The sequence below is a fragment of the Macaca fascicularis genome, chromosome 13 (genome assembly GCF_037993035.2).
Source record: "Macaca fascicularis isolate 582-1 chromosome 13, T2T-MFA8v1.1".
Lineage (NCBI taxonomy): Eukaryota > Metazoa > Chordata > Mammalia > Primates > Cercopithecidae > Macaca > Macaca fascicularis.
The window spans coordinates 63,836,021-63,852,459 of NC_088387.1; the positions used below are offsets into that span (position 1 = coordinate 63,836,021).

General features: G+C 34.5%; 1 protein-coding gene across 12 annotated transcripts in view; it reads right to left on the bottom strand.

The window, feature by feature from the left end:
* Window positions 1–16,439, bottom strand: part of VRK2 (VRK serine/threonine kinase 2) — a 112,974-nt gene that overhangs the window by 72,624 nt on the left and 23,911 nt on the right. For 11 of the 12 annotated variants that reach the window (XR_012422357.1, XM_045369266.3, XM_045369267.3 and 8 more), the window contains 4 exons: window positions 4,986–5,035; window positions 3,863–3,932; window positions 2,412–2,499; window positions 357–462 (listed from right to left, as the gene is read on the bottom strand). The exons of the other annotated variant lie outside the window; for it this stretch is intronic. Coding sequence is in view for 10 of the 11 variants with exons in the window: in XM_045369266.3 (XP_045225201.2) it covers window positions 357–462; window positions 2,412–2,499; window positions 3,863–3,932; window positions 4,986–5,035 (314 nt within the window). In the remaining variant the exon portion in view is untranslated. The remainder of the gene's footprint in view (window positions 1–356; window positions 463–2,411; window positions 2,500–3,862; window positions 3,933–4,985; window positions 5,036–16,439) is intronic. 12 annotated transcript variants of the gene reach the window in all.

Consider the following 16,439-nt stretch of genomic DNA (forward strand, 5'->3'; position numbering starts at 1 on the left):
AAATGGCTGACAATATATTTTGCCATAATTTGCACTGTTATAACTGACAAAAGAAAGGTTATTCTTACAGCAATGAAAGCTTGTTCTGGTATGTAAAACAAAGCTCTGAGGAAAAAGAAGATCAGACTGGAGAACCAAAGCCTAATTGAGTTTGCAGTGCCAGACACAGCACATTCTGTCACTTACAGAGCCCATTGTTATCAATTTCACCAAAATAGCCTCTTCTCCTAACAACTGATGTCTCTAGGGCAATAATCCTTCATTCTCTAATAATTCCACAAAGGGAAAAGATTTCTATATTGTAAGAAGTAAATAATTTGGAAATGGAGCATGTGAAATAAGTAATTCTTTCTTACCATTCGGATACCTAATTGCAGGACAGTTGACTTTTTAAAGGCACCATTCTGGCCTGAGATCTTCTGTAAATCTATTCCTAGTCTTTCTATTACCATAAATCTGTAACTGTAAGAAAGAAGCATCAAAAAGAGATCATCCTGAGAAAGTAATGCTTGAAGCTGTCTATTTAATTTGAAACAAGAAAAATCACACTCAACCTAATAACTAGGTATAATGCAATATAAACCCATTAGAGAATGAATGCACATTCATAATTCTGCTATTCTTTTGCAGAAACTGCTCAGTATTTACTTTGCAGCTGGTTTTATAGAAGAGAAGGCTGTACTGAACCATTCACACTGTTTTATATAATGAAAAAATCTTTTTAAATTAGAAAGTACTGAATGCAATTCATTTTGACTCCATGACTTTCTTGTCATATGGCCTTGAACAAATTACTGTCCACACATGATTTTTTTTTTTTTTTGGTTTTGGTTTTTGTTTTGTTTTGTTTTTTGAGACAGACTCTCACTCTGTCACCAGGCTGGAGTGCAGTGGCACAATCTCAGCTCACTGCAACCTCCACCTCCCGGGTTCAAGCGATTCTCCTGCCTCAGCCTCCCAAGTAGCTGGGACTACAGGTGTGCACCACCACACCCAGCTAATTTTTGTATTTTTAGTAGAGACGGGGTTTCACCATGTCGGCCAGGATGGTCTCGATCTCTTGACCTCATGATCTGCCCGCCTCAGCCTCTCAAAGTGCTGGGATTACAGGCCTGAGCCACCGTGCCCAGTCACATGAATTTTATATTTGTTTCTTGATAAGATCATGTTTACCTTTTCTATACATTTATAAACATGTCTTTTATTAAGTGCACTTCTTCCTTTTCTGTTCTGTTTGGCACCTTCCATACCTTCTTTCCTTCCCTTCATTTATATATCCACATCAGCCCCTATTCTATATTTATGTATGCATACACAAACACACACATTTAAGAATTTGGTTTACAAAAATGTGATCATATTATAAGTACTTTCTCCATCTTACTTTTTTCAATAGTATCTCATATCAAAATCCTTCTAAGGCAACTAGTATAGCTCTAATGGACTTCCTTAATGGGCTACATATGACATAATATGGGTGTACCAAGATTCAATCAGTCATTCAGTCCCCTAGTGGCAGCCCTTTACTTCAAGATTACTGCTTGCTTATTTTTTTTATTTAAACCATTTACAGACCATTTGAACAAAGTACTGACATCTGAGCTTATTTTCTCATCTATGAAATAAAAATAATATCACCTATTTTAATAGGCTATTCAAAGGACAAAAAATAAAGTATATAAAAATCTCTGGCACAAAAGGGTAAATAAAAAATGACAGACTTTTTTTCTTTTTTCAAACACTATTAATAAATTATATACAGGACTAGCCATATTTGGTGGTTTTAAAGATATTTCTATAACTTATTTGTTGTGCTTCTCTTCAGAGATAGAACTTAATTCTCCTCTCTCAGGACCCATGGATCTATCTAGTGACTAGCTTCTAGCAAAGAGAATAAAGCAGAAGTGATAATATCCCTTTTAAGATTAGATTACAAAAAACGATGACTTCCTTCTTGAGTACACTTGTGTGCATGCTCTCTCCCCTTCCCCCCATTAATTGCTCTAGAGAAAGCCAGCTCTTTTTCATAACACTCAGGTAGCTTATGCAAAGACCCACATGGTCAGGAAGTAAGAAGGCCTGCCAACAATCACATAAGTAAATTAAAAGCAGATCTTCTTAGGCCTACCAGTAGCCACATGAGTAAGCTTGAAAACAAATACTTCCCCAGATGAGCCTTGAAATGAATGTAACCCAGCAGACAGCTGACTATATATCCTTATTACAGATCCTGATCTAGAATCATCCAGATAAGCCACTTGCATTCTCCTCACCCACAGACACTAAGACAATACAAGCTTGTGGTTATAGGTCAATATGTTTTGGTAATTTGTTACATGGCAACAGTTAACTCATAGACCACATAAGGAATAGTTATAAAGAAATATTTGATTATAATAATTCCATTTTACCTTTTTCCCTTGAATTCAGTCAGACCAGATCCATAAAACAGAGGAATTCCCAAATAATCAAGTTGTTTGCGTTCTATCCACTTTTTGACTACAAAGACAAATTTATTTTTAAAAAGATTCATGTTATTTCAAAAGATACTTCTTACCTTTCTACAAATTTATTTAGCTAACCAAAAAAGTAATTAGATCTTCCTAGAATATAACTTTTTTTTCAATCAAACATCTCTTTCTAATAGGCCCAAACTGTTACCACTATAATTAACAAAAAATTAGAAATTTTTAAATTAAATCAATAAAAACAAGTCATAGTCTTTGTATATTGATACCATATATATTAATGTTTCAGAAAAAGAATTCATTACCTTATATGCTAGCTAAATTTCTAAACATAACATATGTTAACTGCCAAAGATCAGTAGACAGATGGCTTTTTCTTCCCTATTACTTCAAAATCTAAAACTATAATGGACAAACAAACAAACAAACAAAAAACAAATTGGGCAGAAAAACCATCCTACTTTGAAATTATTTTATACAAAAACTGGTTTTGATTAGTTTACAAAAAATCAAATCCACTTAAATAATCAGTTAACCTTCATCATTTTTTCATGACTCTAGCCTATGTTTTTATGTTTAAAACAGCTCTACTGAAAACAATCAAGTTGAATGGATTCTATTTGTCACTCTGACATAGTTTAAGCAATTAGTAAAGACTACAGTCTTAATGTTTAGAAGACTTTATTAAGAAAAACTAAGTTAAATATTGAGGCCAGACCCATCATTCTTACTCTTAAACATGATGTAAAGGACCTTGACTATACAGTCATTACTCCTGTCTACTTCTTTAATGTTTTTCTTAGCCCATCCATATCACATGTATGAAATGCTGTTATTTTTCCTCTCTGCTCATATTCATTTCCCATTTAAATCTTCTAACTGGTCATTCTTAAACTTGGTATCCAGCTCCAATTAATTTTCCAACATTCAAGTTTCTAACATTTTCTTAAACATCTTAAAGTTTAATCATTTTCACACACCTTGCCCCAATCCATTCTAATATCGTTCCTTTTTCAATACATTTATCTGCTTCCCATTTTAATGTTTTTTCCTTATAGTCGTCCTATCCAAATGGTTTACTGTAAAAGAAATAATTTCATTCTACTATCTTTTACACTTAGGGAACTCTTGGTAGCTTAGATTAACAACCTAACATTTTATGTAAAGTAGTAGAAACAACTTTGACTTAAAATATATAACCCATTATGTATGTCATGTCAAGATTTGTATACCATCTGTCTTGCTTTTATATGTTGTAACAGTTAACTGTATCACTTTACAATAAAATTTCTATTGAAAAGAATTTTCCAGAAGGCCAGAAAAAGACCAAAATATCAACACTCACTTTAGCAAGCACATATATGGAAGTAGCTTGATTTGCTAATTTTACTTACTATAGTCTTTTTTTGCAACTCTCTGATAAAATTTAAGTTCTGAAAATAACGGGCCATTTTCTTGATATTCCTATAAAAAAAAGAATAATTAATTTTACTAGAAAAAAATAATCCTAAAGAGGGAATTGTCATTTCAACTGTGAAAATATGAACATATATATGTAGTATATAATAGTACTTGAATCACTTTTTATAAAACATAGGCACCAGATTTCCACTAAAAATCTCAGAAAACACTAAATAAACTTGAAGAATCTAATTTTTAAACAACATATTGTACAACTATCCCTATACAGTCTTACACATAAAAGTAGTTTTCTTACAGAAAACACTTATTAAAAGCACTGAGAACTGTATACATAAACATACACAGACACTCACTGTATACCAACATATACATCCGGGTGATACACAGCAAACTCTCCTTGTGATCCACTCACACATGATACCTTTACTGAATGGTCTACTGTATTTCATTCATTATACTAGGTACAGGGGACACAAAAAGAAATAAAATCCTATGCTTGCCTTTAAGGACCTTACCATCTTGATTAAAGAGGTGGAGAGGGTGGGAGGACATTTGAGAGGGAAAGAGAAAGAATAGCTAGATAGGTAACATACCAGGGTACGGTTGGCAATACAGAAAAACAAAGGTTCTCCAGTGTCAATGTTTTAACAACGTGAAAATAGATCATAACATTAGGTTTACTGATAAGGCAATAGTTATAAAAATTAAGGTGAAAAACATTCTTTTTGGGGGGTGGCGAGGGGGCGGGACAGAGTCTCACTCCGTCACCCAGGCTGGAGTGCAGTGTCACCATCTCGCCTCGCTGCAAGCTGTCTCCCGGGTTCACGCCATTCTCCTGCCTCAGCCTCCCGAGTAGCTGGGACTACAGGTGCCCACCACCACGCCTGGCTAATTGTTTTGTATTTTTAGTAGAGACGGGGTTTCACCGTGTTAGCCAGAATGGTCTCCATCTCCTGAACTTGTGATCCGCCCGCCTTGGCCTCCCAAAGTGCTGGGATTACAGGCGTCAGCCACTGCGCCCAGCCAAAATATTCTTAAAGCAGAAAAGGAAAAAGTCAAATATATGTGAAATACAAATCTATGAGCAACACTTACCACTTTTACTACATGTCTTGCATCTTTCTCTGGTTTATTTGTGGGGAAAGCTGCAGGAAAAAAAACACACACATACACACACAATGGAGAAAAATAGTTATTCCCAATTACTGAATACCTACCATATCCCAAACACTATGCAAAGCACTTTACATATGTAAGTTTATTATATCATCCCAACAACCTTTTATGGTAGTAGGAATAAATCATCTCCATTTTATACAAGATGCTACTGAAGTTTGAGACATTGAATGAATAAATTGCTCACTAAGAGGAAATATATTAGAGATAGAAACTCAAAACTGCCTGACATCACAGCTGATACACTTTATCATAAACCATATTCAAATATTTAAATACAGAATCAATAGCAGTATGAATCATATAAATCCAAAATGTGGGGGAAAATATTTTATACATATATGGCATTAAATCCAATATATAATACACAGTAAAATCCATTGATTCAATTGCACTAAATTAGACTCCACAATGATTCAGAAATAAAAATTGATTCAATTTAAGTAGAAAGTTCAAAACAATTTATACTTGACAAAATTCTAGAATAAGCAAAGTTAAAATGAGAATAAAGTCTTTAAAAATATCTTCTGAACCTACCAATCAATTACTTTTACATTAAAGAATACATACCTCATAAATTCATTTCAATTTCAAGTTAACCTTACTTCATTTAATTCTTATTTTCCATTTGTAGTTCAGATGGTATAATCCCTACTTTTAAAATCTCCAGTGTTCACATTTTAAAACGAATTAATCTTTTCCTCTACATTACCTAAATTATTAAAAGATTACCGTTTTCATATCTCAATAAGAGAAATTTACACGTATATTTATTTGTACTGCAAAAGACTAAAACTTTGTCATTCGTTCATTTGTTCACTCTCCATTCATTCATTCCTTTACTCATTCAAATAGCTAAAATATTTATCAAGAAGCTAGAATATGCCAGGCACTGTGTTAAGTGTCCAGATGATGTTTGAAAGAAAGAGAAAGGAAAAAAGGTGGAACTAGTATTGTTTACAATTGAAAATCAGTAATAAACAGACTTGAAAACAGGATCAAATTCTTGAGATACAATATATTTATATATATTAAATATATTTATTAAAATGCTGTGTCCTATCATTAATATTATCCTTTTCTTTTTTCTAATTCTATCAGCTGTTCCCTTTTTTCCAATAATTCACACCTTAGATATACATATGTCACAAATTTAATAAAATATATAAATTGTACATTACAGTTGAGCCAATCATATACAATTTTTTTAACCGTTCTCTAAAGTTTTTAATATCAGTAATGCTACTAGCCAGTTGAAGAAAGTATTATTTCAAATTCTAGCTAATATTAAATTGTAAATCCAGACTTCTTTACAATAACAAAGAAACTAAACTTACTTATAGTACTTAAAATTATCATTTCATCTTCATTCATGTTATTTCATTTTTACCCATGCAATAGTCCCAAGGAAACTGCAGGAAGAGTGGATTAGCTAGACCTACTTTCTTCTAAGAAGAAAAGTTAAGAAAGTATATACAGGGGACAGAGTCAAGTCTTGGTATAGAAGAAGTGGTGAGAAAACCTTTGTTCCCACCCTATGACAAACTATTTTACTAGTATGGTTCCCAAGGCTAAGGAGAAATACCCTGTTCCAACCTTGGCCCACATAAAACAGTACCTACTCTAGGCAAGTGTCTTTGCTACCTGAGGTAGATGTCAGTAGAAACTTTTGCCTCTTGTCTAAAAGCAAGTGACCACAGCAGCAAATAAATCTTTAAGCCCAACAGAATGTAATAAGCTAAAAAGTACAGAAGAAAATTGGGAGTTTCACACAGATAAATAACAGATTATGTTACCATCGGAAAAAAGAAAAAGATGTCCAACCAGTCCAAGGCCTGACTCCTTGCTGATTTCAATCATTATATCCCTAATACTTTATAATCTGAATTTTCCTTTCACATTATTTCAAGTGAACATAGTCATGTGTTGACACATACTTGAAAATCTCTACAGTTATCATTTGATAGCTACACAATAGTCTCTATAAGCTTCCACATCAGGTTATATTGGAGGGTCTAAATCTAAAATCAATAGACTAGAAAGCTCTTAGAGGTGGGTGCTTCATATAAACAAAGAGATTGTTCTGGTTACCACATGGGTCTTTTTATAGTAGAATAAGTAATCAATTAACAAAACAATTACTTTCTACTGTAAGCCAAGCCCCATTATAGCTAGTGAAATTAAATGATGAAACACACACACGCATACAGGGACATGGTATATGCTTTTGCTGCCTGGTGGAGAAATCTAAAATGTCTTGGATTATAAGATGCATCATTAAATACATATATGCACACCCATGGTCATAGCAGCATTACAGACAATTAGCCAAAAGTGGAAGCAACCCAAATGGCCATGGACAGATAATTAAACAAAAGGTGGCATATACACGGAATGGAACATTAATCAACCTTTAAAAAGAAGGAAATCATGTCACATGCTACAACATAATTGAACCTTGAGGACATTAGGCTAAGTAAAATAAGCCACACCACACACAAAAAGACAAATACCATATGATTCTACATTTATGAGGTATCTAGAGTACTTAAATTCATAGAAACAAAAAAAGTAGAATGTTGGTTTCCAGGCACTGGGAAAAGAGGAAAATGGAGAATTACTGTTTAATGAATATAGAGTTTCAGTATTGCAAAATGTGAACGTTCTGGAGATCTGCTGCACAACAATGTGAATATACTTAACACTACTGCACTGTATACACAAATGCAGTTTTAAAAATTCTGCAGCCTTATGGGCTACCAAAGACAAAGATTCTAAAAGAGGGCAAGCTGAGAAGCTATCAGGTTGGCCTGAGAAGAAAAAGAGTTTTGTCCAAAAAATTACAAAACTATGTTGCCAGCTATCTCTTTGCCGGAAGCATAGAGACATCTAGGGAGTTAACAGTACTTAGACTAATTTGCATGCATGAAGAAGTAAGGGCGACAGAATTCTATATGGTGTTGTTGGCCTTATCCCACTAACAACAGAACTCTATCGTAAATTGTGGCAGTACACATATTTTTTTCAATAGGAAGAAGAATCACAGCAATAAGTTCAAGAGAACTGCTAGAGAGGGTATGGAAGGATATGACGAAGTGAGAAGTCTCCCAGAAAATTACTATGCTTTGATTATTATGGAAATATCTTTAGTTTAAGAGTGGTCACTTTTGGGGGCCAGATGACACTTCTAATCCCATTTAAACACCCAAAAATAAGGTAAAAAAAAAATAGAGAAAGAGCCTTAGAGGTATGGGTTCTTTGCAGCCTAGTCTCACTTTCTCTAAGAGACAGAAGAATAATTAACCTACGCAGATTGTGGGTAGGGGGCAGGAATTCTTCAGATAAGACTAGTCAATCAATTAGGATTTAGGAAAAATATCCTGAGACAACAAACGCCTAGGATCAATTCAACAAATTAAGAATCCAGGGACTTGGGTGGGGGAAATCATGATTCAATGAACTGATAGGGTGTTCTAGGTTCTATACAATGTTTGTCCTCTGTATTTCAAGCTCTGTTTACACTAAGGTATTTAAAGTCTATAAAGAAAATATTTCAATAAATAATTTAGAGAAAAAAAAAAGAGTGCTAAGCTCATAAAAGACAAAGAAAGATTGAAGAATTTTCCCAGAGGGAGTTACAGAGAAATGATAACTACACATATTGTGTCATCTTGGATTTTGAACCAAAAAAGGACATTAGTAGGACAACTGGCAAAATTTTAATGCAGTATATAAATAGGTTAATAGTATTGTATCAATGCTAATTTTCTGGTGTTGATAACTATGTAAGGTATTATGTGCTATTTTGTAATATATTACCATTTAGGGAAGTTGAGTAGAGAATATGGGAACACTCTTTTTTTGCAAACTCTCTAAAATTTAAAATTTAAAAGTTACAAAATAAAATTTTTAAGTATAAAAACTAAACAAACAAAACAGGTGATATTTAAGATTTCTCTTAAAAAAGGTAACAATCCTCTTACAAAATTGTGTAAGCATTGGAAAGAGAGCAAAACCATAAATATGCATGAGATTTTGAAACAGATAAACTAATATGATAAACACTATCATCAGTAAACTTAAAAACTTAGAAAAAAATGACAATTTCCTAGAAAAAAAATAATTTACCAAAATAATTCAAAAACCTAAATAGAAACATAATCATTAAAGGAAACAAATCAGCTTTTCAAAAATCAGTATTTCAAAAAAATGTGGACAGTCCTCAACTTACAATGGTTCAACAGGGTTTTTCAGCTTTACAGTGGTGAAAAAGCACTGTGCATTCAGTAGAAATCATACTTCGAATTTTTAAATTTTGAACTTTTCTCAAGCTAGTGATATGAGGTATGATATCTCACATGAGATATTCAATACTGTATTATAAAATAGGCTTTGTGTTAGATGATCTTGCCCAATTGTAGGCTAATAAAAGTGTTCTGAGCACATCTAAGGTAGGCTAGAGTAAACTATGATGTTTAGTAGACTAGATGTATTAAATGCCTTACTGACTTACAATAATTTCAATTTATGATGGACTTATCAGGACATAACCCCATTGTAAGTCAAGGAGCATCTGTACATATAAGATGGAGGAGGAACACTCAACTGTAGCTCTCCCATTGAAAATAGCTATAAAATATAGACCAAAAAAAGAAGACAGTAGCTATTAGAAGGCTCTTAAAAAGTAAAGAGAGGTTTCCACTCAACATATTAAGAGCTTAGAGGTCCTTACTCCTGTCTTCTCAAGGGGGGGAAAAAAAAGAAAAAAATTGAACAATCTGAAAATCAACAACTTTTCTTTAATCCGTCAGAGACCTGAGGTTACAAGACAAATCACTGCCCAACAACTGGAAACAGAAGTGAATACGGAGAATCACATCTTCTTGGGGCAGAGTTTTACTATAAGCCCTCCATGTTCTCACAGTGAATATCAGAAAAATCTCCTTTTTCCAGCAGGGGAAGGGGAAACTACTTTGCCAGAACTTAATCAACATGGGAGAAGAAAAATAACCACTCCAGCCTCCTCTAGCTTTCCTATCTCACCTAAGTAGGGTATAGGACTCTGAGAAATACTGGTGAAGGTCACATCCTAGGGAATAGCCCCCCCAAAAAAACAAAACAAAACAAAACAAAAACAAAAACAAAAAAACAGACTTACACTAATCATTAGGTAAATCCAAATCAAAACTGCAAGATACCACCTTGTACCAGTCAGGATGACTATTATTAAAAAATCAAAAAACAATAGATGTTGGCGAGGTTTCAGAGATAAAGGAACATTTATACACTGCTGGTGGGAATGTAAATCAGTTCAGCCACTGTGGAAAACTATATAAAGAAAGTGTGGTACATACACACTATGGAATACTACACAGTCATAAAAAGAATGATCATGTCCTTTGCCACAACATGGATGCAGCTGAAGGCCATTATGCTAAGCAAATTAACACAGGAATAGAAAACTAGACACTGCATGTCCTCATTTATAAGCAGAAGGAAAACACTGAGTACACATGGACACAAAGAAGGGAACAAAAGACAATGGAGCCTACCTAAGGGTATAGGGTAAGAGGAGAGTGAGGACTGAAAAACTACCTATTATGCTGATTACCTAGGTGACAAAATTATCTGTATACCAAACTCCCATGACACACAATTTACCCATGAAAGAAACCTGCCATGTACTACCTGAACTTAAAATAAAATTTGGGTTGGAAAGAAAGTAAATAATAAAAATAAAAAACAGATTTAGTCATAAGATTATAAAAGGCCTCATATTCTCCCACACCTTACCAGCACATCAACAGCAGAGCCACCTTGCAAGAAATGTTTTTAAAAAGCTCTTGAGAGCAAAGGAAAATAATATATGTATTATTACTCAGATCTGCATAAAGAAATGAACTGTGCCAGAGAGGAAATAAATGAAGGTAAAATAAAAGCTTATTTTTTACTTTAATTGGCAAAACGTTTGTTCAAAATAACCATGTGTTAAGTTATTATAGCTTATGAACAAGTGAAATGAATTACAGCAAGAGATAGGAGAGAATAATTATAAGGTACCTGCACTAATTGTGAAGTAGTATAGTGTTATTTGAAAGTAAGCTTTGACTAGTTGTAATTGTTGCCCTGTAAACTCTAAATCAACCACTAAAAATTTCTAAAGAAGAATTGATATACGAAGAAAGGAGAGAAAACAGAGTCATATAAAATGCTCATTTAAAATCAGAGAAGGCAAAAAAAAAAAAAGATAAAAAAATAAGAAAGAACAAGCGTAACAAATAGAAAACAGTTACGAATACATCAGATAATAATCCAAATACACTAATAATCACTTTAAATATTAATGGTCTAAATATATCAATTAAAAGATAGTGACAGAGTAGATTTAAAAAATAAGACAACTATATGATGTCTATAGGAAACCCACTTTGAATATAAAGACACAGATAAATTAAAAGTAAAGGGACAAAGAAAGATATATCATGCGAACACAAATCAAAAGAAAGCCGGAGTAGCTATATTAATATCAAACAAAGCAGATGTGATAGTTAATACTGAATGTCACTTTGATTGTACTGAAGGATAGAAAGTATTTATCCTGGACCTGTCTGTGAGGGTGTTGCCAAAGGAGATTAGTATTTGAGCCAGTGGGCTGGGACAGGCAGGCCCACCCTTAATCTGGGTGGGCCCAATCTCTAATCAGCTGCCAAGGTGGCTAGGATAAAAGCAGGCAGAAGAACATGAAAAGACTATACTGGCTTAGCCTTCCAGCCTACATCTTTCTCCCGTGCTGGATGCTTCCTGCCTTCAAACATCTAACTTCAAGTTCTTCAGCTTTGGGACTCAGACTGACTTCCCTGCTCCTCAGTTTGCAGATGGCCTATTGTGGGACCTTGTGATCATGTGAGTTTAATACTCCTTTATAAATTACCCTATAAGTATAAATATAAATGTATCTCCTATTAGTTCTGTGCCTCTATAGAAGCCTAATACAGCAGACTTAGAACCAGAAAAATCATCAGGAATAAAGAAGGATATTAAATAAAAATAAAGGGGTCAATTCCTCAGGAAGACATAATAATCTTTAGTGTGTATGTACTACCAACAGAATGTTAAAATACATGAGGCAAAACCTAAGAGAACTGGAAGGAAAAATAGACAAATCCACTGTTGTAACTGGAGACTTAAACACACTTCCATCAGTAATTGACAGATGCAGCAGGCAAAAAGTCAGTAAGAATATGGTTGAATTGACAGCACCACCAATCAATGAATTCAACTGACATTTACAGAATACTTCATCCAACAACAGCAGAAGATACATTCTTTTTTTTTTTTTTTTTTTTTTTGAGACAGTCTGGCTCTGTCGCCCAGGCTGGAGTGCAGTGACTGGATCTCAGCTCACTGCAAGCTCTGCCTCCCGGGTTTATGCCATTCTCCTGCCTCAGCTTCCTGAGTAGCTGGGACTACAGGCGCCCCCCACCACGCCCGGCTAATTTTTTGTATTTTTAGTAGAGACGGGGTTTCACTGTGTTAGCCAGGATGGTCTCGATCTCCTGACCTCGTGATCCGCCCGTCTCGGCCTCCCAAAGTGCTGGGATTATAGGCTTGAGCCACCGCGCCCGGCCAGAATATACATTCTTATCAAGCTCACACAGTATATTCACTAAGACAGAAAACATTCTGGGCCAAAAAACATACCTCAGTAAATATAAAATAATAGAACTCATATAAAGTATGTTCTCAGACCAAAATGGAATTAAATTAGAAATTAATGACCAAAAGTCAAAATCTTTGGAAATTAAACAATGTATGTCTAAATAACACATGGATCCAAAAACTCAAAAGTATATTTTAAAAAGTATTTCAAACTAATGAAAATGAAAATATAATTTCTAAAAATGTGTGGGATGCAGCAGAAGTAGAGCTTAAAGGGAAATTTATAGCATTGAATACATATATCTGATTAGGAGAAAGATCTAAAATAAATTATCTAAACTCACATAGTAGAAAACCTAGATGGGTGGGCCTAGATGGGCTAACTGGTGAATTCTACAAACATTTAAAGGGGCAATAATACCAATTCCCTACAATCTCTCCTAGAAAACAGAAGCAAAGGAACATTCCACTAATTCTATAAAACCAGCATCACCCTAATAACAAAACCAGATAAAAATATTAAAAGAAAAAAAAGTACGAATCAATATCTCTCAAAAAGATAGATACAAAAATCCTCAACAAAACGTTAGCAAATCAAATCCATCAAATTGATGGATTTGCGTTGCATAGAAAAAGATTTATACACAACTTAATGGGATTTATTCCAGGTATACAAGGCTGGTTCAGCATTTAAAACTCAATTAACATAATCCAACACATTAATAAGCTACAAAAGAAACATCATATGATCACATTATAAAACACAGAAAACCATTTGGCAAAATCTAATTCATAATAAAAATTCACAGTAATGCTAGAAATAGATGGAAACTTTCTCAACTTGATAAAAAAAAAAAACTACAAATAAAACTACAGCTAAAATTAAACTTACTGCTGAGAAATTAGATGCTTTCATCTTAAGACTGAGAACAAAGCAAGGATGTCTCCTCTCACTTCTATTTAACATCATACTGAAAGTCCTAGCTAATACAATAAGACAAGAAAAGGAAGTAAAAGGTAAACAGATTGCAAAGAAAGATATAAAACCATCTTTGTTCACATATGACATGATCTTATACATTGAAAATCCAGAATAATCAATGAAAAAACTCCTGGCCTTAATAAATCAGTATAGCAAAATTGCAGGATATAAATTTAATCTACAAAAGTCAGCTTCTTTCTTTTGTAACAGCAATGAGCAACTGGAATTTGAAATTAAACACAATACCATTTATATTAGTGCCAAAAAAGAAATACTAATACTTAGCTATAAATATAACAAAATACATACAAATGAGGAAAACTACAAACATCTGATGAAAGAAAATCTTTATCATGATATGGAGAGATACATCATGTTCATAAACAGGAAGACTCACTCATATTCTGAAGATGTCAGTTCTCCCCAACTTGATATATAAATTCAAAGCAATACTAATAAAAACACAACAAGTTGTGTTGTGGATATCAACAAATTGATTCTAAATTCTGTACAGAAGTGCAAAAGATCCAGAACAGCAAACACAATACTGAAGAACAAAGTCAGAGGACTTGCACTATTCAAGTTCAAAGCTTTCTATAAACAATTTTTAAGAAACCATGATACTGCAAAAAAAAAAAAAAAAAAAAATAGACAAATAGATTAATGGAATAGATAGCCTAGAAATAGACCCTATATAGTCAAATATATATAGCCAGTCAATCTTTACAAAAGAGCAAAGGCAATTCAATAGAGGAAGGGTAGTCCTTTCAGCAAATGGTACTAGGACTGGTCACTCACATGCAAAAATGTGAATCTAGACACTGATCTTTCATAAAAATTAACTCAAGATGGATCATAAACCTAAATGTACAATGCAAAAATGATACGCTTCTGGAAGGTAATACAGATGAATATCTGGGTGACCTAGGGGTAATGAGTTTTTACAGATATACCAAAAGCATAATCCATACAAGAAAAGAACTGTTAAATTGGACTTCATTAAAATTAAAATTTTTCTGCTCTGTCAAAGACACTGTTAAGAAAATAAGATAAATCACAGTGTGGGAGGAGATAGTTGCAAAACATCTGACAAGACATATCAAAAATATACAAAATATTCTTAAAACTCAACAACAGGCCAGGCGCGGTGGCTCACGCCTGTAATCCCAGCACTTTGGGAGGCCGAGGCGGGCGGATCACAAGGTCAGGAGATCCAGACCACGGTGAAACCCCGTCTCTACTAAAAATACAAAAAATTAGCCGGGCGTGGTTGCGGCGCCTGTAGTCCCCGCTACTCAGGAGGCTGAGGGAGGAGAATGGCGGGAACCCGGGAGGCGGAGCTTGCAGTGAGCCGAGATCGCGCCACTGCCCTCCAGCCAGGGGGACAGAGCGAGACTCCGTCTCAAAAACAAAAATAAACAAACAAACAAACAAAAAACCTCAACAATAAAAAAAGAACAACCCATCTAAAAGTGAGCAAAATATTTAACAGAAACTTCTAAAAAAAGATGTAAAGGTGTAAAATAAACACACGAAAAGATGCTCGACATCATATATAATCAGGAAATTGCAAACTAAAACAATGAGATACAACTACACATTGATTAGAATGGCTAAAATCCAAAAACACAGACAATGTTAAATGCTGGCAAGGATGTAGCACAACAGGAATTCTCATTCATTGCTAGTGGGAATATAAAATAGGACAGCCACTTTGAAAGACAGTTTAGCAGTTTCTTACAAAGCTAAACACAGTCTTACTCTACAACCCAGGAAATGCACTCCTGGGTATTTACCCAAATGAGTTGAAAGCTATGTTCACACAAAAATCTGCACATAAACATTTATACCCGCTTTATTCACGACTGACAAAAACTGGAAGCCACCCCCAGACATACTTCAACAGGTGAATGGGTAAACAAACTGTGATATTATTTAGCCACAAAAAGATATGGAGGAACCTTACACACATACAGTTTTGTGAAAGAAGCTAGTCTGAAAAGGTTACATACTGTATGACTCTAACTATATGTCATTCTGAAAACGGCAAAAGTATAGAAACATTAAAAAGAGGGCCAGGCGCGGTGGCTCACGCCTGTAATCCCCAGCACTTTGGGAGGCCGAGGTAGGCGGATCACGAGGTCAGGAGATCGAGACCATCCTGGCTAACATGGTGAAACCCCGTCTCTACTAAAAATACAAAAAATTAGCCAGAGCACCTGTAGTCCCAGCCACTTGGGAGGCTGAGGCAGGAGAATGGCGTGAACCTGGGAGGCGGAGCTTGTAGTAAGCCGAGATCACGCCACTGCACTCCAGCCTGGGCGACAGAGTGAGACTCTGTCTAAAAAAAAAAAAGAGAGAGAGAGAGAAGTGGTTGGCTGAGGTTTAGGGCAGGAAGGAAGAGGAATAAACAGGTGTAGCACAAGGCAATCTCAAGGCAGTGAGATTAGTCTTATAAGACTGTAATAGTGGACACATGATATTATGCATATATCAAAATCCATAAAACTATATAACATAAAACCTGGGCACAGTGGTGCACATCTGTAACCCCAATTACTTGAGAGGCTGATGTGGGAGGATCACTTTAGCCTAGGAGCTCAAGACCAGCTTGGGTAACACACCAAGATCCCATCTCAAGAAAAAACAAACAACAAAAAGAAATTATACAACACAATTAATGAGCTCTAGTTTAAATTATGGACTTTAGCGAATAATAATGTATCAATATT